The following is a 27,013-nucleotide window of genomic DNA, read 5'->3' as shown; positions in this document are numbered from 1 at the left end:
ATGCACACACATATATGCACATGCACATATGCACACACACCATACATATATTAACACATACCTTCTTGCCTCGAACTCAGCATCTGTCATTACCTGCACAAGACTGTTTTCAACACTTGTCATGGGGAGGCGAGAGGCTTTGCTTGGGAGTCAGACGTAAATGGATCTCTGAGTTTAAGCTCAGCCTGGTCTAAGTAGTGACTTCTAGGCCATCCAGGGTTACACAGTGAGACCTATCTTTGAAGAGGTTAATTCAATCAGTAAATAATCAGTTAATTAAAAATGAGAGATAGACTTGGTTATACACATCTGTAGTCTTATTACTTGGAATGCTGAGGCAAGAGAATTGCTGTGTGTTTGAGACTAGCCTGGGCTACATATCAAGACCTTGTTACAATCTCAAAACAACAACAAAGTATAGGCGGGGGGGGGGGGGTCAGGAGTTCAGGGTCATCTCTATCTACATACTAAGTTTGAAGCCAACCTGGACCATGTGAGATCCAGTCCTTTCTTTTTTTGATGTAAGAATTTTTTTTAATACAATGTTTTCTCATTTTATATAGCTATCTCTGTTCCCACTCCCTCCCTTCCTCCTGCCTCACCTCCCCTGCCATCCACTTCTCAGAAAGGGTAAGACTTCCCATGGGGAGTCAACAAAGTCGGACACATCACTTCAAGGCAAGACCAAGATTCAGTCTTAAAAACATACAAGCAAACAAATAACCAAACAATAAGCTCCCAGAAAATAACAACAAAAGAAACTTCTGTTAGTGTATATTATTTTAGTGGTTTTATTTTATTATTGCTGTTATTTTCTACTAGTAAAGTTTTATCATAGGTAGGTAATGAGGGGAAGCATTGATGGTTCAGTGCTGTATGTGGTTTCAGATATCCACAGCAGTTATAAAATGTGCCATATAGATAAGGAGGGACTATTGCATGTTTTTTCTATTCTGTCATAAGAACTTTTCAAATATAGAAAGAGTGCCTCATTTGAGCATCTCCCAGCTCCCGTAGGGTGTAATCTTGTTTTATTGCCATTCTCATCTCCCTCCTCTTTAATTTTTCTTTATTTTTTTTCTTTCTGGCTATAGTGTCTCATAGCAACTTCATTATATTTCTGTCAAGATTAACCCCTTTTCTTAGCTTAGTAGTTTTCAAGTAGGGATAATTTTGTCCCTCCCAGGGAAGGAAGGATGCCTGGCAATGTCTAGAGACATTTTTACTGGTTACAGTTGGGAAGTGAAATGGTTGACAAAAAGAGTTCTCTGCCCCAAATGTCAACATGCAGAGAATAAGCTCCCCCTCACACAGAACAGAATCCATTGTTCTAGCTTCTTCACCATCTCTACTCTCATTGAGTATCTAGACCAAAGTTTAGTTTCCAGAATCTTCTACCCTCCTGGTCTTTGCACACTTTTTGCTTTTGCCTTGAGAACTCCATGTTCACCCTCTCCAACTCTCTCAGCCTCCAACATTCTGTGTGTGTGCGGGCACACGTGTGGTTGCATGTGTGTATCATATCTGAATGTGGAATATGCCAGAGGTTGACACTGGAGTCTTCCTCAATTGTTTTTCATCTGATATATTGTGGCAGGCTCTCTCAGTGCACCCAGAGGTTGCTGATCCTCTGTCTCTGGCTGCCGGGTTTATAGGTAGGGTGCTACAGCCATCGCTACTTGGCTTTATGTGGGTGGGTGCTGGGGATCTGAACTGTCCTTATGCTTCTGTGGCAAGTGCATCACCACTGAGCCGTCTACCGAGCCTCAGGTACCACTGTTCTTCAGAGGGAGAGTTTAGGTTATGTTTTGTAGGCTGGTGCATGACATCTGAATAACACCATATGGGGCTGGGTATGTGGCTGGCTTGGTAGGGTGCTTGCCTTGCTTGTATTAAGTCCTAGGTTAAATCGCCACAACCATATAAACCAGGTATTGGGGTGCATGTCTCTCATCCAAGCATGCATGAGGTAGGTAGGAGAAACAAGAGTTGAAGTACATCCTTGGCTACCTTATCAAGTTTGAGACTAGCCTGGGCCACATGAGAGCCTGTCTCAAAAACAGATAGTTTGATGGTTTCGAGTGCATTAGATGACTGGGTTTGATTTCGTGCCCCTGTTAACCAGAATTTATCTCTTCCCTCGATTGTCTTTGGCCCCAGGAACATCTTCCTATGTCCACAACAGCAAGGGCTTTGGCATCTGACAGAGCCGGTCTATGCAGTAAATGACACATGGTGGGCACATAAGCCACAGTGTGAATGGCAGTCACTCCTGCCTGGGCTGGGCAAGCATTTAACTGTGCCTACTTTTCTCTGATGTTAAGTAACTCTAGCTGACATAGCTGTGGTTTCAGTTGGACCACAATCCCCTGCTTAGGTACACCCAACAACTTACCTACTCTCCTTCATGGTAACTCGTTTCTTTTCTCTTTTGCAGATCCTTCTGTCCCCCTGGACCCCATATCGGTTTCTAATTCCTCATCTCAGATTATCTTAAAGTGGAAGCCCCCCTCTGACCCCAATGGCAACATCACACACTACTTGGTCTACTGGGAGAGGCAGGCAGAGGACAGCGAGCTGTTTGAGTTGGATTATTGTCTCAAAGGTAAGCACAGGCAACTGTCATGTGGTTGCTGTATCTTGATTCTCTTATGGGGACACAGGTTTCCTTTCCTGTTTCCCAGGGTACCCGCACAAGCATGTGTGCTTACACACACACACGCACACACACACACACACAAACACACACACACACGCATGTGCACACTTGCTCATATTCCATTCTTTCTCACATAAGAGACACTTTGTGTTTATGTGTGTGTGTACAGGTCATGTGTGCATGTATGTGTAGAGTGTAGAGCTCAAAGAACAACTTTGGATGTATGTCCAAGAATGCTGTATACCTTATTTTTAACCTTTTTTTTTTTTTTTGAGACAGGGTCTCACAAAGCCCACTGAACTTAAACTTACTATGTAGCTGAGGAAGACATTGGATTTTTGCTCTTCCTGCCTCTACCTCCTAAGTGTTGGGGCTATAGGACTGTACCACCATGCTGAGTTTATGTGGGGCCAGAAATTCAAATGCAGTACTGCATGGGTGCTAACATTACACCAACAGAGCTACATCCCCATCCCATATTTTGTTTGAATTAAAAATACTTTTATTCTATTTACTGATTTACATAGTCTTTCTGTGTGGGCAAACACGTGTGAGGAGGTCAGCGGTCAGCGGTCAGCTTGCAGGAGTTGTCTTGCCAGCCATGTGGGCACCAGGGATCAAACACAAGTGGTGTGAGGGCAAGCCTTTTTATCTGTTCAGTCATCTTTCTACCCCTTCTATTTGTAAGATTTCGGTACTATGCACTGAACCCAGGGCCTCATGCATACTAGGCAAGTACTCTGCCTCCGAGCTACAGCCCAGCCCTCGCCTTGTGGATTTTTATTTTTATTTGAGACAGGATCTTTCACTAGCCTGTTCTTACTAAACTGGCTATTCTGGCTAATGAGTGACCCCCAAGAACTTGCCTTTCTCCATCTTCCCAGCACTGGGATTACAAATGTACTACAAATGTACCCCACCACAACCAGCTTTTTACATGGGTTTTGGGGATCAAACTTGGGCCCCTGCCTTTGCCATCTCCCCGGTGCACACACAGATCTTTAGACATTTCACACAGATTCACACTCACCATCTCCCCGGTGCACACACGCATTTTGGACATTGCACACAGACCCACACTTGACATCTCGCCAGTGTAATCACACAGTTTTAGACATTGCATGTGGATTCACACTTTAGAGGCTTCCAAAAATCCAAATACAGTGCTGTGTGATGAGCACTTTCCCAGAGTGTCCAAAGTCCTGGGTGCAGTCTGCGGGACTGCAGCACAAACAAGGAAGAGATACAACGGTGAAATATATCCAATGCTACTTTCAGCTGTGAGCCACACATTGCATAGGCATACATAAAATATGTAAAAAGCAAATCTGAGTAGTGAATGTCTTCACTATTTCCATGTGATAGAAACATTCAAAATCTTTCCACCACTGGTTGTAGAGCCTGAGGTGTACGTGTGTGTGCACAAGCACAGTGGAGAAGCCTAGTGGACAGGGTGCCGAAGTAGCAGCTAGAGCAACTGTTCTAGAGTTGTCTTGCATGGTCACTGTGTTGTATATTTCACAATAGCTAAAAGTGGGTTATCGAAAAAGAAACCTGGCGGATGGGGCAGCAAGATGCCTCAGTGGATAGAGGTGCTTGCTGCCCAGCCTGATGACCCAAGTGATCCCTAAGACCGACATGGTGCAAAGAGAGTACTCAGGGCCAAAAGTTATAATCTGATCCCCCCTCCCACAGTGGCATGCACGCACACACACACCACACTAAATGTATTAAAACAAAATAAACTGCCGCAATCCACCGTCAGAGCTGAGAAGGTGAAAATTTGCTGTTCATTTAGTTGTGACTTTTGTCTTTGATTCCTTTTTAGCTGGCCTGTGACCTTGCAGAAGCAGGCCAAGGGGGCTGCTGGAGAGGTGTGGCTGAGGTCTGTGCTCAGATCCACCCCTGGCCTGGTGTCTGGTTTTGGCTAAGTCACGCAGCAAGTAGTCTGTCTCCTTTTGTGGAGAAGGGGTGGAGGACAGATGATTCCTGGGAACAGTCCCAACTCTAAGATCATGTGCTATATGCATGCCTGTGACATCATGCCCGCCTGGGCCAGGATCAGCAAGTTGATTTATCTCCTTGCATACTTTATATAACTTGAGCGCAAGCCCAGTCCTGGGCTCAGCTCTGACCTATCGGCTCTGCTTTTGAGTGTACGAAACCACCTGCTACCCATGCTTCCAGCAATGCCAAGACTTTGTTTGCTTGTTTTTGTCTTGTTTAAAAAACCCACTAACTTTTAGAAAAAGTTTGATTTTGTTTTTGTTGTTTGTTTTTAAACAAGGTTTCATGTGACCCAGGTTGGCCTCAAACTCAAGTGCTATGATGACAGGTGTTCTCTACAGTGCCAGGCTAACCGCAGCAAACTTTCATTCTGTAAATGGAAACTCGTGATTACAGGGGCTGAGGGTATAGCTTGGCTGGGAGAGGACTTCCTAGCATGCAAGAAATTCCGTGTCCATTCCCAACACCACACAGACCCAGTGTGGTGGCACAGGCCTGCAACTGTAGCATTTGGGAAGTGGAGGCAGGAAGGTCAGGCATTTAACATCATCACTATCTACATAGCAAGTTTGAGGCCATTCAGGGCTATACGAGACCCTGTCTCAGAACGAACATAAAACCACTTTAAATCCATGAATACAACAGGACTGTTTAAAGATGGTCTGATATTTGATCATCATAGAATTTATTTGCACATGTGTGTTTATGCATGCATACACATTTCTACTCGTGTGTTTGGACTGAGCCGTCTTCCCCAGTGTTCACATGCACAGAGTCACACTCTGCTGGAAACATGCATAGGGCTGTGTTTGAGGTTGATGTTGGATGTTTGCTTTGTGACTTTCGACCTTGTGTTTTGAGGCAGGGTCTATCACTGAACTCAATGCTCACCAATTTGGCTAGATTGGCTCACCAGTGAGTTCCAGGGATCCTCCTGTCTCTACTTTCCTAGCACTGGGGAGTAAGATTAGTGTGGATGTTAGGGATTGAACTCAGGTCCTCATGCTTACATGGCAGCCACTTTACCCATGGAGTCATTTCACCAGCCCGCAAGAGCTTATACTCACAGGGAGGCCTAACTATAGTCAGATTTATACGGATGAAGGCAGAGTATGGGGCCAGTGTAGGAGGAAATGGAAAGTCAGTGTTGAATGAGGACAGGGCTTCAGTTTGGTAAGATGAGAAAGTTCTGGAAACGGGTAGAGGCAATGATTGTGCCACACTGTAGACGTACAGTGCCTCTAACTGTATGCCAACACAAGGTTAAATGGTAACATTTTGTGTTTATTTAATCATACTTTCAGTAGTGTAAATAAATCACCAGTAATAGCTTTCTATTAGTGTCACCAACTGATTTTTTTTTAAACTGTGGTAAATTTGGGCCTACGGAAATGATGCTGGATAACAGGTTTGTTGTACAAACACAAGAGTCCGAGTTTGGGTCCCCAACACCCATGTAGAAGAAATCTGGGGTGGTGGCGTGCATCTGTAGCCATCACACTGGGGAGGCAGAGACAGGCAGACCTCTGGAGTGTGCTGGCCAGCCAGCCTAGCAAGTATGAGGCCCAAGTTTAATAGGAGACTGTCTTAGTAAGTAAGGTGGAGGGCTGGCAAATGTATCAGGAAGTAAAGGTTTCTTTACAAGGCTTACAGACTAACTTTAATTCCTGGAATCCACATGGTTGAAGAAGAAAATAGATTCCTGAATGTTGTCCTCTGATTTCCACATGTGTACTTTGGCTTGTTCTGTTCCCCCATAAAATTAACTTAATAATAACAATAAAAAGATGAAGACATGTTTGTAGAAGACATTCAATATAAACCTCTGGCATTTGTATTCACCCACATGGGTGAGAGTACATAGATAGATACAGGTAACACAAACATATGCACACAGAATGCACACAAGCACACACAGTAACTCCAGAACTGGTGTTATAAGACTGTAATTTGACCCTTTGGGAGGGTGAGGATGCAAGAATGAGAAACCAGGCCAATCTAGGGTACAGAGTGAGTTCAGTGTCTGACTGGATAACAGAGTGAAGCCCCGTCTCAGTGAGAAAAGGTCTGGAAACAGGACTTGTGATAGAGTTCTTGTCCAGAGTCCCCAGTGAAGGCCTGTGGCCTAAGGAATGACACCAAGATGGACCTCTGACCTCAGTGTGTGTGTGTGTGTGTGTGTGTGTGTGTGTGTGTGTGTGTGTGTGTGTGTGAGTTCTGGCAGAGATTGAGCCCTCTGCTCCGCTTCTCCCCAGGGCTGAAGCTCCCCTCACGGACCTGGTCCCCACCTTTTGAGTCTGACGATTCTCAGAAGCACAATCAGAGCGAGTATGACGACTCGGCCAGCGAATGCTGCTCCTGCCCCAAGACCGACTCTCAGATCCTGAAGGAGCTGGAGGAGTCTTCGTTCAGGAAGACCTTTGAGGATTACCTGCATAATGTGGTTTTTGTCCCCAGGTCGGAACTTAGCATGTGCTGGCTTTCTTTCTGTCTTTCAGCTTGGTGTTGGAGAGGGTGCCATTACTTAGGAAATGAGACGAAGTGAGCTCCAGAGACTGTGTGTGGGGAGGTGATTGGAGCCTAAGTTCAATCTTGTTCTTGTGGTTGGAGGGAAGAAACAAACTTGTTTGTTGGGGAGATGATGATCCAGTTAGGAAAATATTTGCTTTAAAAGCACAAGGACTGAGTTGTGTCCCCAGAACCCACATAAACAGCCAGGTGTATGCTTGTATTATAAGCACTGGGGCAGCAGAGACATGGTGATTCCTAGGCCTTACTCCCAGTCAGACTGGTCTAACTAGTAGTGTCTGGGCCAACGAGAGATTGTCTTAAAAAACAAAGTGTAGAGCATCTGAGAAACTACTGCTAAGGTTATTCTCTGGCTTCACATGCACACCCAGCTGCTCACACATGTTCACTTTCATACACATATTTTCACACGCAAATATACCTGTGGGTCACATGTATGTGTACACATATGTATGCACACTTACAAACATGCCTGTGGGTCACATGTGCACTTATATATGCATGTGTGTGTGCGCGCACACAAATACACCTGTGGGTTACAAGTTTATTCCTTGTACTTGATTTGAACTGAAAACAGCAGCAGACATGCCTGAATCTAGGCCCATCCCCTGCATATGTCTTACAGAACGGTGGAGCTGTTGATAACAGGGACTCTAGAAGCTGTCCGTTTGGGCTCTCTACTCTTACATGTACGGGTCTGAGCAAGTTACCATATTGCTCTGTGCCCCAGTTTTCTCTTCTGCACAATTGACACAGCACAGTTGGCCTTTGGTGTCTCCAGTGGATTGGTTCCAGGATCTTGAGGGTTACTCCACAGATTCTCAAGTCTCTTATATAAACATCATAATATCTGCAAAGAACCCACTCATACCTCCCATATTAAATCATCTTTAGATAACTTATAACATCTTCAGATAGTACATATACTATATAAATCAATATTTGTCACACCGTATTGTGTAACATGGGTACCACAACAAGAAAAATGCCTATATATATTCACTATGACACAACTTTTAGAATCATTCTTTGACAGTTTCACACATGTATACATGTATCTTGATCATATTGACCCTCACTTCTCTCTTATACTCCCATCAACATGTCTGCCTCCTTCATGTTGTTCTCGTCTTCCTCTTCCTCCTCCTCTTCATTTTTAGACTCACTGGGCTCAGTGCTGCCCGCTGAAATGTTGAGTGGCCTTGACTTGATCTTGTGTCAGGTAACCCCAGCTGCACCGAGTTCATGGGTGCAATGGCCATGTTGTGTCCGAAGATAGCATTTCATAGCACTCTTCCCCATCCTCTGGCTCTTACATTCTCTACACTTTCTCTTCTGCGTATTTCATTCTCTGAGCCACGGTAGTGGAGTTAATACAGATTTCCCATTTAGGGCTGCGCACTCAATAGTTACTTATTCTCAGCACTTTGGTCAGCTGTGAGTCTCTGCTAAGTGTAAAAGGAAGTTTCTCTGATTAGGTTTGAGAACAGCACTAACGTATGTGCATAAAAAATATTTTAAAGGGTAGTTTGATAACATGTTCACTTAGCAAAGCAGCAATGGTAGGTTCCCCATTAGAGCCCATTACTTCCTGAATCATGAGCTTTTGACCAGATCTGCACATGAATTCCCTCCTGTGGAGCGGAACTCAGATCCCTGAGAGCAGTTGGTTACCTCTTGTAATGCTCATGCCACTGTTGCATTAGTGGGTGCATCTTGCCGGACAGGTCTACAAATAGTTTTGATTAATAGTTGGTTGAACCCAAGAATGTAGGTCTCATGGATCCCCTGGGCTCGTTGTAATTGCTCCTTGTATTTTAAGGTTGTATGCCTGAATGACTCTCAACCATAACCTTGCATTCTTGGATCCAGGCTACTCTGTGTGGTGGAACCCATCCTGGGCAAAAGGGTACTGACCAATATTCTTAGTCTGCAGCCGCTCAACTCTAGTAGTATCTCTTATCCCAGATATGACAGCCAGAAATACTTCTGGAAACTTCCAGATGTTTCCAAGAGCACGAGCTTCGAATGTGCCTGCTGCTGAGCTTCTTTTTTTTCCATCCTTGTCGCCTTCCCTCGAATTCTTCATCAGACTTCCCCCCTGCCCACCCATCTAACAAATTAGATGGAATTTTCCATTTCCAGAGCACATCAGAGCTCTAGAAAGTCCATGCTGGGACTGAACAAAGTTCTAGTGTTTCCAGTGTCCACTGGTATTTCCCTTGAGTAGTTTCATCTCCAGAACCATTGTTTTCATTTTTCTTTCTTTATAGTATCTTCTGCCATAACTGAGTCCAAAATGCTGGGCTGGAGTGGGGGTTCAGCCAGTAAAGCTCTTGCTATGCTGCCATGAGAATCTGAGCTGCACCCCTAAAAACTCGCATTAAAAGAGTCAGCTGTGGAGGCACTTGCTAGTAAGCCCATAGCTAAGAAGGTGTCCCATAGCATAGGATGCTTGGAGCTCAACTGGCTAACCATCTCCACCAACTCTTCAGATTCCAGACAGCGAGTCTCTGTCTCAGAAGGTGGCCTGCACACACACACACACCACACACACACACACACACACACACACACGCACACACACACACACACAAAACACACACACCACACATACACACACACACCACACATACACACACACACCACACATACACACAAAACACACACATCACACACACACACGCACACACAAAATTCACACACACACATACACACACACACACACACACACACACTAAACAGTAAGAACTTAAATGATGCTGGATTTGGGGAAATGGCTGAATTGCTTATGGCTAGATAATAGTCATATATGACATTCATGGGAATTCTGAAGTCATTTTCTCTCACTTTCCCTGGATTCCCTGCACTTCAGGGAAAGTATAGATAGATCTTTTCCACTGGCCAATGATGGCATAACTTGTGTTCTTTCTGTTACTAAAATGAAATAGCCGAGATCTGACACATTATGAAGAAAAAAAAGATTGATTTAGCTCACAGTTTTGGATCTGGGCAGCTTTGGTGATATATCAACAAAGATGACATCAGAGTGGGAGGGGTATCTGTTATGAGACGGAAGCTGTATAGACTAGGGAGGAGCCGGTAAAGAGCTTCTGCTATTCCTCTTCCGTTACTCCTTTTCTGCTACTACCTCTTATTACCACTCCGAGGACCAAATCTCCAGTAGGTGACCCTTGGGGAACAGAGTCAAACCACATCCCAAACATAACAGTGCTCTTTTTTGGAGGGAGTACTGCTTCAGGGGTGTCAGAGTCAAACGGTCCCTTGGTTGAAATTCTGTCTGTCCTCAAAGCAATGAATTTTGTTTTCACAGAAAACCCTCTGCAGGCAGTGGTGCCGAGGACACTAGGTATGACTCAGCTGTGGGACATCCACACGGCCCTGTCGCTGTTCAGTCAGTGTGGGGTGCCAAGCCCCAAATCAGGGATTTCTGGGGCTTTTATTTTGCATGTGGTGAACTGCAGCTCTTGAGACTGGATGCTTCACAAATTCTCCGATTAAAAATGCCTTCACTGGGAAATGGAATCTGGGCATGAATGTGGGGAAAAATTTTAACTAACACACTCTTCCTAAAATATGCACTCAAGGGCACACTTCCTGGGTCCTTCCCCAATGGATCATTTTCCCTCCAGGCATTTGCTCACTAAATATCTGACTACAAGTAGCTGGGTACACACCCAGAACCCTGTCTGAGGCTTGATGTTCCAGCTTCAGGTGGTAGGGAATTCTACTTTTTAATTAAACCCAATCTCATCCTTCCTAATGACCATTTCTCTGGGTCTCTAGACAATGCAATATGACCACAAAAGGTGACGATCACAGGAACACAATGTTGCTGAACTTCAGCAGGCAACTGAGGGGCAGCAGTGGTAGGGAGGCCATTAAGGGATCAGTGCAGACAGACAGGGCGGTGAGACATTGTTCGCCCTTGTTGGAGCATGAAGCAAGTCTGCAGAGACAGGTAGGGGCTGCTTTGAAGGGTTTAATAAAATACGTATTTTATTTATTTTTTGACCCTCTGAATTCAATTAGTGCTGTCCATTTATGAACAAGTCTGGGGCCTTTCTTTGAATGTATGTCGACATACCATTGATCACAACTCCAAAGGAAAGGGACTCTCCTTCCCCAGTAGCCATCAGCTGACAATAATTCCTCAGACAGGGCCCCGATTTCTAACTGGCTTGGTCATGTGTAGGTCTTGTGTAAGTAACCATAGCTGCTGCGGGTTTGTGAGCACAATGGCCATGTCGTGTCCAGAGGATGATATTCCCCCCTGTTTGACTCTTAAACAGGTTTTTCACTGCAGAGACTTGGGGGTGGGGCTGATCTAGTGTCCCAGCTCGTCCTAGCTGAGCAGTCAGGCACTGGCTCTCACCACTTTGGACAGTGGGGAGTCAATGCTTTAGTCACTGCCGAGAGAAGCTGCTCTCACCAAGGCTGAGAGCAGCGCAAATCAGTGAGGAGCTAAACAAGCACTTAGAAGGCCGTTTGACGACATGATGGTTCAGAAAAGAGGCATCTCTAGGTTTTCCCCAGTGATGGCTTCTCCAGCTGAGGCTGGGACCTTGTTCACAGTAGCAGGCAAGAATTTCTAGCAGTCTGTCTGTCTGTCTCTGTTTCCAGGCTAGATCTGACCTCTAGTGGCCAATTGAAATATAATCTGTTGTCAGTGAAGCTCATGAATTTTGTGGCCCACACCCTAAGCTGAATTCCTCATCTTATCCCCAGTTGATATTTGGGGATAGATTGCTCAATGGGGTGAGGAGCATTCTGGACGTGGTACGATGCTGAGGAGAATTCCTGAACTCACCCTACTCCACAGCAGGAACATCTCAGCTTTCCAAAGTAGTGATGGTAGCATTCTCTGGTTGAGGTCACTGGTTTAGTGTGGGATTGCTGAATAATGAAGTCACGTTTCTGAATGGAGTAGAGGGCTCGGTTGATATTCTTTGTCAGAAGTCATTCATCAACACAGTGGCTTTTCACTTGATATAACGTTTTTTTATTTTAATATGGTTATATATTTTGTCCTCGTGTACGTCTATGCACCATGTAACTGCCTGGTGCCAGGAGATGCCAGAAGTGGACATCAGATTCTCTGGAACAGGAGTTATGGACAGTTGTGAGCTGCCATGTAGATGCTGGGAACTGGACTGTTTCTGTAATAGCAGCCAGTGCTACTAACCACTGAGCCATCTCTTCAGCCCTTTATTTTATTTTATTTTAATAGTATCCTATTGGGATGCCGAAGTACCTTAGAGATCTTGTGGGTAAAACATTCAAGCCAATGTAGTATTTAAGTAAATTCACACAAAAGTGTTCGTTTTCTAGTGCATATAAAAATTATGTTGTGGTCAGAGAGATGGCTCAGTGGCTAAGAGCACTCGCTGTCCTTGCATAGGGTTGGGGTTCAGTTTCCAGCACCCATATGGCTCACAACCACCAGCACCTGCAGATCTAGGGGATCTCTTGCCTTCTTCTGGCCTCTGTGGACACTATACACGCGCGTATGCCCTCCCCTTAAACTAGTGAAACTAAATCTTTAAAAAGCTGTCCTCACACTGTACTGCAGTTCGCGAGCAAGTGTAGATATCTTTTTGAGAAACCTCTAGTTATCTGTTAGATCTATTTAAAACACTTCATTGAGCTGGAAGGTTTTAGTGCACTGGCAGATGACTTGTGTAGCATGTGCCTGGCCTTGAGTTCACCCTTCAGTATGCTAGAAATAAGATAAAATAAAAACAAAGAAAGGAAAAACAAGAGTTCAATATTGGGTACTGCAAAATATAGTAATTAGCTAGGTGTTGGCTGTGCATGCCTTTAATCTCAGCACTTGGGAGGCAGAGGCAGAAGGCTCTTTGAGTTCGAGGTCAGCCTTGTCTACAGTGTGAATTCTAGGACAGTCAGGGGCTACACAGAGACACCCTGACTTAAAAAAAAAACAAAGTAAATAAATACCTGAATGCATAAAGTAATAGGTTCAGTCTTTCCCACTGCAGAAATGAGATTAAATGGAAAGTAGAGGTATGGCTGAACCCACAGTACTGCAAAAACAAAGTAAAACAGTGAATGCAACCGAGTAAAGGGCTCAGTATCCAGCACTGTCATATTAAAACCCATTAAAATAAGATAAAACAAGACTCAGTACCCAATACTGCAAACGTAAAGTTTAATTCCCAACACTTCAAAAATTAAATAAACACAAAACCTTTTCCTTTTTGCTAGAAAAGGCCAACATGCAGCTTGTAGGCTTATCCAAAGTAAAGATGCTATAGATCTTCAGTCTTAAAAACTGCAGGGGTTGGAGAGATGGCTCTGTATTTAAGAGTACTGACTGCAAGTGAAAAAATACCCCCCCCCCACACACACAAAATAATATAATAATAAGCATTAAAAATAAAATAAACATTTCAATAGAACGAAATGCATTCTCTGCCCATTGACATGCTTGATGAGTGCACATGGTCTTCAGGTGTTCAGATATGACTCCCCCAGTGTGAGCTGTGAGGCATGAGGATTCTGGTTATTTTGTCAGGTTCAGTTGTGACTGTATAGAAATTCTCTCAGACTCACTAAAGTGAATGGATCTAATTGAGGCTTAATAAATAAGCTCTTTTCTTTTTTCAGTTAAGAAAGCTATTGTACATAATGAGGGATGAAAGGACAATATGCTCAGACTTGAGTTTGTGGCTTTAGAGCCAATTATCTCAAGTGAGATGCTGAGATAGAAGTGTTGCTGGGAGTCAAGGCCCTCCTGGGCTAAGTCTTCCCTTCCATGATGCTCCCTGGGCCTTTGTGGAGAAAGTGTAACTGTCCCCGTGAGGGCTGAGTCTGCGGGGAGTGTAAATGTCCCAGTGAGGGCTGAGTCTATAGAGAGTGTGTATGTCCCAGTGAAGGCTGAGTCTATAGAGAGTGTGTATGTCCCAGTGAGGGCTGAGTCTGCGGGGAGTGTGTATGTCCCAGTGAGGGCTGAGTCTGCGGGGAGTGTGTATGTCCCAGTGAGGGCTGAGTCTGCGGGGAGTGTGTATGTCCCAGTGAGGGCTGACCACTCCACTATCTGGTGCCATGTTTGTAATGTCTTAGGTTGAAAATTTTGGAAAAAGACAAAACCCAGCTTTTAACCCTCAGCTTTCTAATGGTATTCCAAAGTCCAGAGTCACGGTGGTGGGCGAGGCTTCAGGTAGTACCATGTCCATTGTGCAGTATCGTCAGGCACACAGGTTTCCAGAGGCTCAGAGTTCTTTCAACCTGGCCATAGTTTCTTCCCAGGATCTGCTTTGGAAAATAGTAGGACAACACAGTAATCAAAACTATAATGAGGAAAGAATAGAAATGTTCTTTTCCTTTCTTTTTGGATCAAACCTAAGGTCTCATGTAAGCTAAGTATGTACTGTATCACTGAACTGTACCTTGGGGATGCCCTTGTTTGAAAAATAGGAAAGTGGTTAAGTGAAGGATGGATCATGAATTAAGTGATCTTTTGTAGCCCATGGATTTTCAGCAAGGTCATGTGCTGGGGCCAGAGAGATGGTTTATCCCGGGTGAGCCCCTGATAGGTTATACAGTCCCTGGTTATCAGCCCTAGATACATGTATGTATGAGCAACACATAAGATATGTATATATGTGTGTGCATGTACATATACATACACATTTATATAATCTATGTGTTAATAAATTTGACATAGGTTTTATATATGTGTGTATATATATTATGTGTGTGTGAATGATGATTAGAGAAAAAAAAAAGGTCCTGAGAGGGAGTGGATGACTTGGGAGGAGTTGGTGGAAATGATGTAAATACAATACTCATATATGAAATAATTAATACATGTGTGTGTATATATATGTATATGTATATACATATATACATATATATATATATACATACATACATATACATAGATAGATAAAAGCCGCACACACAACATTTGTAGTTGAAAAGAGAAAATCCTAATTTTAACTGAGGAAAAAGCCATACCCAAACAGAAATCTTCTTAAGACTTTTAAAAAGAGTTTATTTTTTATTTCTGTGTATCTGTGAGCATATGCCATGTGTGTGCAGGTGTCTGCGGAGGCCAGAAGAGGGTGTGGGACTCTGTGGAGCTGTTGCAAGAGGCCTGATCTGGGTGCTGGGGAACTAACTCAAGTCCTCTGGAAGTTCAGGAAGCTCTCTTAATCTCATGTTTTAGGAAAGTACTCAGGGGTTGTTTCCCATCTAGCAGGTGTAGTAAGCAGCTGGCTGGATCATCATCATGCTCCCATGGCTTATAAGCAAAAGTAATTGTGCAGAGGGAGCAGTGGGTCATGGGTGTTATGAAGAATTTACATTTCTGCATATACTTTCTGCAGTTTTTAATGTGTCATCTCTCAGTATTTATTTTCTGTGTCTCTTTAAGGGGCAGGGGCATCTGTCCACTTAATGGTTCTTTCTTTTTCTTGCTCTAACCCCAGTGATAGAATTTCATTACCAAGAATTGATGCTTCATCTCTCAAGTTTCACAGCTCTCTCTCTATTAACAACGCATGTTTGAATGACAATGTAGGGCCTGGGATGATGGATCAGTTAGTGAAATACTTGCCTTGCCAGCATGAGGAATTGAGTAAAAATGAAAAACAAACCCTGGAAGCTCAGTGATTTAAAATGCTTACTGCTCTTACAGAGGACCTGAACTCAGTTTCCAGCACACACATGAAGTGATCCACATCTGCCTGTAACTCCTGCTCTAGGGAATCTGATGACCTCTTCTGGACTCTGAGGGTCCCTGCACTCACATGCAAATACCCACACACATATACAAAGACTTTGAAATAGAAACAGGTCTTAACAACAAGGCCCAGCATGGTGACTCAGTTTGTAATCTCAGTGCCAGGGAAGTGAAGCGGGGTGGTTGCCTGGGTCTTGTTGACTGGTCATCTTAGCCTACTCCGTGAGTTACAGGTTAATGAGAGAGACTGCTTTAAAGAAGAAGGAAAAAAAAAAAACCAAGGTGGACAGCACTTGAGGAGCAAAACTCGAGGTTGTCCTCTGGCCTCCTTGTGAAGCTGCACACACATGAGCATACACATGCATATGTGTACATGAGCATCATAGACTGATTGTGTGGGACTGTAGATTGTATCCTTGACACCCCTGCCCCGATAGCTACACTCCTACATCTTTCCAAATCTTACTTACTCTGCCCCTTATGGACCATTCTTCAGAAAATTGGAAACCTTCAATCAAGCGTGTTGAGGAGAACTTGGGGGTAGCCCTAGAGTCAAGAACATTCAGGGTGGGTGTGCCTTCATAGCCAGTGTCTCTGACAAAGACATCTGTGTGGAAATCAGTCTGCACCTCTGCACCTCTCCTCCACTCAAGTCTCTTTTGAGTTAATTAAGCATTGCTTTCCTCAGTATAATTTTATTTTAAGATGGTGATGTCATGACCCCCACACATGCTCTCTTCCCACAGGCCATCTCGAAAGCGAAGATCCCTTGAAGAGGTGGGGAATGTGACAGCCACCATGCCTACACTTCCAGATTTTCCTAACACCTCCTCCACCATTGCACCTACGAGTCAGGAGGAACACAGGCCATTTGAGAAAGTGGTGAACAAGGAGTCACTTGTCATCTCTGGCCTGAGACACTTTACTGGCTATCGCATTGAGCTGCAGGCATGCAACCAAGACTCCCCAGAAGAGAGGTGTAGTGTGGCTGCCTACGTCAGTGCCCGGACCATGCCTGAAGGTGGGCTTGCTTTCCTCTGTGTTTACAATTTACAGGGCTGGAGTCCCACTGGGCCACAGACAAGTCCTCTCCTCTCTGCATAGTGTAGATGTTTTCTAAAAGTGTTCTCTATTGTTTTTGTTCCAAGACGGACCTCTTCCTTTGTTACCGAGGTTGGCATTGAACTCCTGGTCTTAAGGAGTCCTCCTGCCCACTCAGGTGTTTCCTGAGTAGTTGGGACTTGCTGGAGTGTCTTAGTTTCTTTTCCTGTAGTTTTGATAAAAGTCCTGACAAAGCTGCTTAAAGGAGAAAGGATTTATTTTAGTTCACAGTTCAAGGTACATTTCACTGTGCCTGGGATGTCTGCAGAAGGAGCTTGGGGTAGCTGGTTCTATCACATCCACAGTCAGAAGAAGAGAAAAGCACATGCATGCTGGTGTTCAGTTCCCTTTCTCCATTTATACAGTTTATATCCTGAGCAGGGAATGGTGCCACCCAAAGTGGGTCTCTCCAACTCGCTTAAACACAATCGAGATAACCCCCACAGACAAGCTCAGATTCCCATTTTTCATTTGATTCTGGATCCTGTAGGTTGGCAATAAACACTAAACATCACGCACTGTATCCTAATCTTTTCTCTGTGTGTGTCCATGTGCGTGCCTAGGTGTGGTGAAGCCAAAAATCAACCATGGGCATCTTTTTTTTAGGTGCCATCCACTTAGGATCTCTTATGGGTCTGGTACTTGATTTGGTCTGGCTGGCTGGTCCATGCGTTCCAGGGATCGCCTGTCTCTCAGCACTGGATTACCAGAGCACTATGTTCCAGCTCTTTTGTGTGGGTTCTGGGGATTGAGCATGGGTTTTATTGACTGAGCTATCTTCTCACTCTATGAGTTTTATTTTATTTTCTGATAAAGAAAATAAGACGTGGGAAAATTACAACCAGGTCCCTCAGCTGTTGAGACCCTGGTGTCAGGGATGAATTTCGATTCAAGAGTTAATATCTGAGCTTTTAATTGTTTCTCATAGCTAAGGCAGATGATATCGTTGGCCCTGTGACCCATGAAATCTTTGAGAACAATGTTGTACACTTAATGTGGCAAGAGCCAAAGGAGCCCAATGGTCTGATTGTGCTGTATGAAGTGAGCTATCGGCGATATGGCGATGAGGTAAGGATTCCAGATCTTGGTGTTGTGTGGAACTATTCCAGGGGAAATGTGAACAAATAGGGACCAGTGACAGACCAAAGTAAGGGTGTGGCCAGGGTCCAATTTGATGAGGCAATGACTTTTTATTGGGAGTTATTTAGAGTGGCAAGGATAAGGGCTTACTTATGGTCATGGGGATAATTCCAAAGCAGATCCATCACCAAAAGCCCACCACCCAGCGTGGATGATAACTCATGAAAACTGGAACCTGGGAGCTCTCTGCAGGACTTTCCAGAGAACCCTCCCAGTCAGAGTCTCCTCTCCTCAGCAGTTCTGCTGCATAACCTCAGGAAAAGTGAGGCCTTGTGGGTCCCAGAAGTTTCAGTGACTTCCTCAGACTTGTGAGGTGTGGACTTCCTGAGCCTTTCAGAGCCTCCCTTTAGAACTTTCTGAGTCTTAAGGAACTTCCTTCCAGATTGTAATGTTTTAGTTTTTGGAAGTAGGTATATAATACTGGGTAGGAACTAAGTTTCTCAGTTACCCATTGCTTCTCACATCAGATGCTGTCTTTAATTAGAGTTCAAAACCCTGATGACCATCTTTCCAGGAAGATAGACAGACATGCCAATTGAGAATCTTTTATTTCTTTTTCACTTAAATTTAAAAAAATTAAATTAATTTATTGTGTATGAAGAGGTAGCCTGCTCTGTTTAAGGAGGTCAGAGGACAGTTTTTGAGAATCAGCTTGCTCCTTCCACTGCATGGGTCCTGGAGATTGGACTCAGGTCACTGGACTTTGCTTCAAGCTAAAGTGCTTGCTGAGGCATCTTATTGACCCAGTCTTTCATCATATGTGTGTGTAGATTTTTAGCTGTGTCCTTCAAACTGCTTCATGGGCTGCTTATATTTGTGTCCTTTTATTATGGGATGGGGCTCGCTCCACTTTAGAGAGATTCATCTCAGTCCAGGAGTGCATCATTTAAAACTTTCTTATGTGCCTCTTTGCCACACCAGACACTGTGGGGTTTGATGTGAGCATGCAGAGAAAGTAGGAATTCAGTAGAGACTCCAAAGTCATATCTAAGGTACCCGAGGGCCCACTGTGAGCGGACACTCAGTGGTGTTACAGCTGCCTCTAAGCTGCCGGGAAGCCCACTGAGAGCTGAACACCCACCTTTGTCAAGGTGCTGCAGGTCTGCCTTGGGTACTCGTGTTTCTGCAGCAAGCCCTTTACTAAGTGGACCATCTGTAGGCCCTAAACCCTCATTTTTTTCGGGGGCCATCCTGGGCTCTGTATTCAGATAGAATTAAGCTATTTAATTTTTATAGATTTTCAAACATGCGAACATATTCATATGTGTTTTACATATATATTGACACTGTATTCATAAGATGCTTTCTTCTGCCTCATGGTGTTTCTCTCCCCATAGCCTCTGGAATTAGAATTCACAACTGCTATATAGGCAGAGAATATAATTTCATGATTGAAGTGTGATTTAGTTTTAGACATATTTAACTTTGCCATTGTATTCTGAAGGCAACATGAACTCCATGTAAATGTTATTGTGTACCTATAAAACTTCATAAAAACAGATGGTGGGCCGTGTTTATCCATATTCCCTTAATATAGCAAAACTGACTTAATGAAACTTTCAGAGTTCTATAACATACAATAAATCCTTATGAGCAGATAGGATTCCTCTGAGGACCCTTTCTTCCCGGGACTGTATCTCTTTTTGGTACCCAAAGATGGCATTTAACAATGACTCAGAGCATGGAGTCAGCACCCTATGACCTACAGGACAAATCCTTCCTTCCTTCCTTCCTTCCTTCCTTCCTTCCTTCCTTCCTTCCTTCCTTCCTTCCCTCCCTCCCTCCCTCCCTCCCTTCCTCCCCCCTCCCTCCCGCCCGCCTGCCTTCCTGCCTTCCTTTCTTCCTTTCGTTTGACTTTTATGCATGTATACTATGATTGTGTGTGTGTATCAGTGTTATTAGTGTGAATGTGTGCCAAACACCTGGATGTTTTGGATCTGGACTTACAGGTGGTTGTAAGCCTTATGGGCAATGAAAACCAAACCAAGGCCTTCTGCAAGAACATAAAATGCTCTAAACTGCCAAGCCATCTCTCCAGCCCTAGTTTCTTTATTTTTGATCAATTTTCCCTGTTCATTTTACTTTGTGAATGTGTGTGTTGTGCATATGTGTGTGTATGTACACAACACACATATGTTGTATGCTCTTTGTGTGGTGTATCTGTCTCTGTGTGACTCCCCAAATGTAGTGTGTAACTCTGCGTGTGCATCTGTCTGTGGCTGTGGTTTGTACCTGTGTGTCTGTGTGTTGTATCTCTGTGTGTATGTTTATGTGTTGTGTGTTCACAGAGAGAGCACTTATGCTCCTGATCTTCTATTGCATTCTTTCCTTGCTCTACGCATTAGGCATCTATGGTGATTATCCAGCCTTAGAGATGGGCCTCCCTTGTGCCCTCAGCAGCTCTCCTGGGCTTCTGTAGTTGCTCATCTGTCCTTTTCTGCTTGATGACTCATTCAGGTGGGAAGAACCTTAGGACTGAGTTCTCCACCCACCTCCTGCCACCTAGCCCAGCACATTTCTTTTCTCCTTACTAATGTCACTTGATGAGCACAGGGGCTCTTACATTTCCTCCTCCCATCCCAGTTCTTAGTTGAGGGGTGAGTGATGGAACTACTTGGAAAATTTTGGAATTTTGGGTCTGGTGATCACAGACTTCACAAAGTTATTCCCTAGAGATCCTGGCCTCACTCCTAAGGAGCCCTGAGTACATGCTTCTTAGGGTTGTGTGCCCCCAATTTGTTTAGATGTTACATCTAATAAATCTTTCAGAGGAATGCCAACTCTTTTTTTCCTTCTTTCCTTTTTGAGACAAGGCTGGCCTCAAACTTCTTATGTAGCCAGTATAGGAGGGGGTGACCTTGACCTTCTGCATTTCTGACCTCCATCTTCCTATGTTTGTTGAGAGGCATGTGCACCAACTTGGTTATGCGGGGCTGAGAGGGAACCCAGGGCATTGAGCATGCTAGGCAAGCTCTTGGCCCCCTGAATCACAGCTCCATTATTGCTTTCCAACCACAGTGAGGGGCAGTGGTGTGGCTCAGGGTGGAAGCCTTGCTGAGAATCCTCCAGTGAGGGGCTAGGGACCTGGCTAGGTCGCAGAGAACTGGCGTCCAAATCACCTGTGCTATGGAGATCAACTTGAGCTGCATGAGACACTGTCTCAAGAAAGCAAAGGCAACAACCCCACCCCCGACAAATAAAAACAGAAAGAAACAAATGAATTCTCAGAGCCTCTGACAGGTCAGGCTCTTGCCTTCCTTTTTACTCTCTCTGCTTGACCTGCGTGGGAGCCTAATTGTGATGTCCCCACCTGGGAGGGATGTGCCCAGATGTGCAAAACTCAACTAACCACCTTCTCGTTTCTTCCAGGAGCTGCACCTCTGTGTCTCCAGGAAGCATTTTGCCCTGGAGCGGGGCTGCAGGCTGAGAGGGCTCTCCCCAGGGAACTACAGTGTTCGAGTCCGGGCTACCTCCCTGGCAGGCAATGGCTCCTGGACAGAACCCACCTATTTTTATGTGACTGATTATTGTAAGTCTCCATAGTAACCTCAAGTGGTTGGATCTGTGCTCGGTGCTGTAGGAACGGTAGATCATTTTAAAAAATGGCCCCGAGGGAAAGAAGTGACAGGTGCTTTCCTTTTGGGTCCACCAGAAACTGTAACATAACCAGCTCGACATGTTTGCTGACCCTTTCTACCAACAGTTCACATCCTCATCACCCACATAAAATTCTGGGTATGCCCATGCACAAACTGTAACCCTGGGGTGTACTGGCCAGCCAGTCCAGCCAACCAGTAAGATCTGTGTTCACTGAACAACCCTGCCTCAAAAAATAAGGTATAGGGCAAGGAAGGGTTTATGGAGGGATTGAAGGGGGAAAGGGAATGGGAAATAATGTAATCATATTATAATCTTAAAAAGAAAGGAAATAGAAGAAGAAATGACAGGGCTAGGGAGGCGGAGACAGACAGAGTTCCAAGCCAACCTGGTCTGCATAGTGTATTTCAGGCTAGTGAGGGCTACATACTAAGATCTTGTCTCCAAGAAAACAAACAAGAGAAACAACATGCAAACCGAGATAGAGATAGAGAGAAATAGAGAGAGAGAGAGAGAGAAAGAGAGATGGAACTCGATAAAGGAAGATACTTGATGTAGATCGACCTCTTGGCCTCCATGGGCAAGTAGTACACATGTACAAACACACACATACACACACTGATTAATAATAAAGTATATACTTTAAAGTCATTAATCATTGGGGTGTGAATGATTAAGACACATTGTATATATATAAAACTGTTAAATAGCACATTAAAATTCAAAAAAGTTAAAACTCAAAAATTTTATAACTTTTCAGAGTACTTTGTTCTCTTAAAGGAGAAGAGAGGAGGCAGGGACACAAGGCTTGTAACCAGACAGCATCCATTTGCTGAGTTTTATTCAGCCACCAGTGTTTACAAATATATCCTACGGGCAAGGAGGCAGTTTGCTGTCAATTCACAGGGAAGCTCAAAGTGGGATTGCTCAGGACAGAGCTGGTGACAGAAGTCATGATGAAGCACGAGCTGGGAGACCTCCCAGTGCTGTGAATCCGGGTCTGTAACACCACACCCAGGGAGACCTCCTAGTGCTGTGAATCCAGGTCTGTAACACCACACCCAGGGAGACCTCCCAGTGCTGTGAATCCAGGTCTGTAACACCACACCCAGGGAGACCTCCCCTCCCAGTGCTGTGAATCCAGGTCTGTAACACCACACCCAGGAAGACCTCCTAGTGCTGTGAATCCAGGTCTGTAACACCACACCCAGGGAGACCTCCCAGTGCTGTGAATCCAGGTCTGTAACACCACACCCAGGGAGACCTCCCAGTGCTGTGAACCCAGGTCTGTAACACCACATCCAGGGAGACCTCCTAGTGCTGTGAGTCCGGGTCTGTAACACCACACCCAGGGAGACCTCCTAGTGCTGTGAGTCCGGGTCTGTAACACCACACCCAGTGAGTCCAGGTCTGTAACATCACACCCAGGGAGACCTCCTAGTGCTGTGAATCCAGGTCTGTAACACCACAGCAGGTCTTCACCTGCTTTTATGTGGAGCTCTAACTCAGGTCCTCATGGTTGCAAAGCAAGCACTTGATTGACTGAGCTGTCTCCCACACTTTCCCCCTTCAACTTCAGGTGAATTTTATAAGAAACAACAAAAACACTGAGTGCACTTAGTGTTGCCAGTGTGCCTCAGGTGTAGGGTCATCTACTGAAATAGAGTAGCTTCTCATTGGCCGTATCCCTGAAGAAAACTGACTCTTCCTCTTAGCAGCCGTCAGTTACCATGGCTCCCACATGCTGTGAGTTCGTTTCTGTGAAGACCATGTCTTGCTTGGAAATGGCCTAGGATTTTGCTTTATTGCCCAGGGTGGTATTGAACTCACGAACCTCCTGCCTCAGTTCCCATCCCAATACCAGGTACTGAGATGACAACAGCCAGTGTTCAATGGTGTAAATCTTGCTATCAATACATTTTATCCTAAACTTGTACCTTCTTATTCTGTTGCAGTAGATGTCCCATCAAATATTGCCAAAATTATCATCGGGCCCCTCATCTTTGTCTTCCTCTTCAGTGTTGTTATTGGAAGTATTTATCTATTCCTGAAAAAGAGGTAAGCAAGGGTGTGTTGGTGAACGGCTAACAGCCGTCTTTCTTGGGGAAAAACAAACAAACTGTAACATAAATATTGAATTAGATAGAGGCAAGTTTCTTATAAGGTTTACTTAGGGATGTGCTACATGCAATACTCATGGTAATAAGTTTACTGTATAATACTATGATGTACTCTTGATTACAAATTCCCTCTAGTTCACTGATTCTTCCTGTATACTTCCACTGATAGATTTTTACCCAGATCTTAATATCTGCAGCCAGCCTAGAGTTATAGCTGATGGGGAAGCATACATAATTCCATCATGCATTAGTTAATTTCCTGTTGCTGCAATAAAAAACCTTGACATACAGCAACTTTGGGGAGGAAAAGTAGATTTTGTCTTACAGTTCCAGAAGGATATTCAGTCCACTGTGACAGCGAAGACCAGGCTACAGGAGTATGAGCCTAGAAGTTCACAATTCATCTGGACCCAAGAGGTCGAGAGAGAACAGAAAGTGGGCCTGGGCTGGCAAACTGCAAAGCCCATCCTCAGTGACACACTTCCTCATCAAGGCCCCACCTCCTGTAACCTTCCAAAACAGTGCACACATTTAATGTTAGATCACTTCTTATTCAAACCACAATGAAGCATAAACATTGGTTTACTTGTTTTTGCTCTTTCAGATAGCTTACAGGATAATGGGTCTCATTATGATGGTTTTGTACATATATATCAGTATAGTTCCTTATATATAACCTCCCCCCCTTCTTCCTTCCTCATCCTTACTGATCTTTTTCCTCCCCAGAAATCATCCACCTTTCTGTTTTCATGTCCCATATATATGGGACACACACTTACATATCATTTTGTCTTTATCCCCGTTACCCTCTTCCTCTCTCCTCCTAGCACCCTATCTACTGTTCTGTAATTTATAGCTGTCTTTGTCTTTCTGAGTCTGGGTTATTTTGCTTAACCTGATGATGTCCAATTCCATCTTTGCTCTGTTTTTCTCAGGCAGGGTCTTGCCCTATGGCCAAGGTTGGCCTTGAACTTGTGACCATCCTACCTCCTACCTCAGCTTCCCAAATAAGCTTGCAGGTGTGTGCCACCCCACCTACAAGTATGCGTCAGCTTCATTTTGTCCGCCCCTCCTTTCATTAAAGAGTAAGACAAAAATTAAGGGAGACAAGGGAGACACACACATATTTGATAACTACAAGCAATACCTTTGCCAAATCAGGTCGTTTTTACACAGGACAGAACAGCTTTTCGTGTCATGTATCATGCCATCATGGCACAGCTGACATACTTTGAAATTCAGTCTGCTTTATGGTACGAGGTTCCTTTCTGTTGCTTTGATAAAGCACTCTTGCCAAAGCAACCTGGGAAGGAAAGGGTTTATTTTGGTTTACATTTACAGGTCACAGTCAGGGCCTGTGATTCACAAGTAGAAACTCGAAGTAGAAACCATGGAGGAACGTTTGATTGCTGTTTTACTGACTCCTGCTCAGCTTGCTTGCTCATACAGCCCAAGACTACCTGCTGAGGGAGGATGCCACTGACAGGGGGCTGGACCTCCTGTATAATTATTAAACAAAACATAACCCTCTTAGACATGTTCACAGACTAATCTGATCTAGGCAATTCCTCATCTGAGGCTTCTCCTCTTAGATGATTCTAGGCTGTGCCAGACTAACTAATGAAGGCTAACCTGACACTAATTAACATTGTCGTCTCTCACTTTCTCTAAGTTGGACAAAATGTAGAACCATGAATCCATTCATGATCTGTAGTATTTGCCTATTTCTAGTGTCCAGAATGCCATGGGATACTCAAGCTGGTGTGTCTATCTTTTCCTCTTCTAGGCAGCCGGATGGGCCAATGGGACCATTGTATGCATCTTCAAACCCTGAATACCTCAGTGCCAGTGATGGTGAGCACCTCTTCCTTTTTTGTTGGAAGCCAGAACTCTGCCCTTGATTTCCTTTGCCACAATGTTAAGTCATATCTGAGAGTTGGCTAGCATCACAGGGAGAAGGGAAAAACATCTCAAAGAGGCTGAGAGAACCCCCTGGAGTGCTGAGCATGCCTGTCTACCCTTGCTGCAGAGACTCTGCTGCTATGGAATTTAGATCCGTTGTCTGGACCTGCCCGGGTGGCTTGATAGCATCTTTTTGGGATCTTCAGGCTGGAATTTGAAACTAAGAACTTTGTGCCGCAGCCATAGGAGTGTTGCAAAGTCAGGACCAGACCCCCCCCCAACACACACACACACACACACACACACACACACACACACAATTTGTCATTCTTGTTAGGAATTAGAAGTTGTGATAGGACACTGAGGGAAGAGAAGTGGAGATAATAACGTTGGGAAATGGGTCAGTGGGTAAAATGTTACTGCCCACACCTGAGGACTGAGTATGACCCATAGTGTTCATGTAAACATCTGGGTGCTATGATATGTACCTGTCATTCCTGCACTGGGGAAGCAGGGACATGGGGCTTAATAGCAAGTCAGCCAGGCTTAATCTGTGAGCTCCAGGTTCAGTGAGAGATCATTGCTTGCAAAGGAGGTAGAGCGTGATCAAGGAAGATTCCTGTTGTCAGCCTCTGACCTTCATGTGTATAAGTACACATGTGTACTTACCCATAAATGCATGCACACACACACACACAAATGTATATACACATATGCGCACAAACTGTAAACAAGTGAAGGTAGGATGGGTCAGGTAGGAGCTGGATGAGTGCTAGGGAGACATTTGCTGGTGGTGGTAGCTGGGTATAAACTGGTGCTGATGTTGGGAGCTTAGCATTTACGCTCAACACCAGTCCTAACTGTCCCTAAGGATAGTGGGTGGCCTCTAGAGAGAAGATATGCCTCTTTTCCAAGAATTTCATAATTTGGCATATTTTCTTTAAAGGGCCTCAAATAGCGCAATCAATGTTTGAGTTTCAAGGCATGAAAGTATTGATCGGGCCTGTAGGTTGTTGCCTTGGATAACCCCACTCACTAGTGTTGGTTAGTAGGCTGGGTGGTCCCAAGGAGTAGCCTCTCCTTCTGTGTGATTTCTTGCCTGGTGCCCTTCCCTAGAATGCTCTATGGGTTCCTAACAGTGAAGGTGGGCTACAAGGCATCTTCTTACTGAGTCTTATGGACTGAAGAGAATCAGAAGGCCATGAAGGAGTCCAGGGGGTGGCGACAGAG

General features: G+C 44.5%; 1 protein-coding gene across 3 annotated transcripts in view; it reads left to right on the top strand.

Moving 5' to 3' along the window:
- Insr (insulin receptor) overlaps window positions 1–27,013 on the top strand; it is a 139,733-nt gene that overhangs the window by 97,314 nt on the left and 15,406 nt on the right. The window contains exons 9-16 of one of the 3 annotated variants that reach the window (XM_038346588.1): window positions 2,438–2,605; window positions 6,922–7,123; window positions 10,530–10,565; window positions 16,670–16,944; window positions 17,953–18,092; window positions 21,534–21,693; window positions 23,720–23,819; window positions 25,668–25,735. In XM_038346588.1, the coding sequence (XP_038202516.1) occupies window positions 2,438–2,605; window positions 6,922–7,123; window positions 10,530–10,565; window positions 16,670–16,944; window positions 17,953–18,092; window positions 21,534–21,693; window positions 23,720–23,819; window positions 25,668–25,735 (1,149 nt within the window). Of the gene's footprint in view, window positions 1–2,437; window positions 2,606–6,921; window positions 7,124–10,529; window positions 10,566–16,669; window positions 16,945–17,952; window positions 18,093–21,533; window positions 21,694–23,716; window positions 23,820–25,667; window positions 25,736–27,013 lie in introns of all 3 variants that reach the window. The other 2 variants (XM_038346587.1, XM_038346589.1) reach the window with 2 other exon arrangements.

The sequence above is a fragment of the Arvicola amphibius genome, chromosome 10 (genome assembly GCF_903992535.2).
Source record: "Arvicola amphibius chromosome 10, mArvAmp1.2, whole genome shotgun sequence".
NCBI classification, from domain to species: Eukaryota; Metazoa; Chordata; class Mammalia; order Rodentia; family Cricetidae; genus Arvicola; species Arvicola amphibius.
This window is presented reverse-complemented; position numbering and strand designations above follow the sequence as displayed.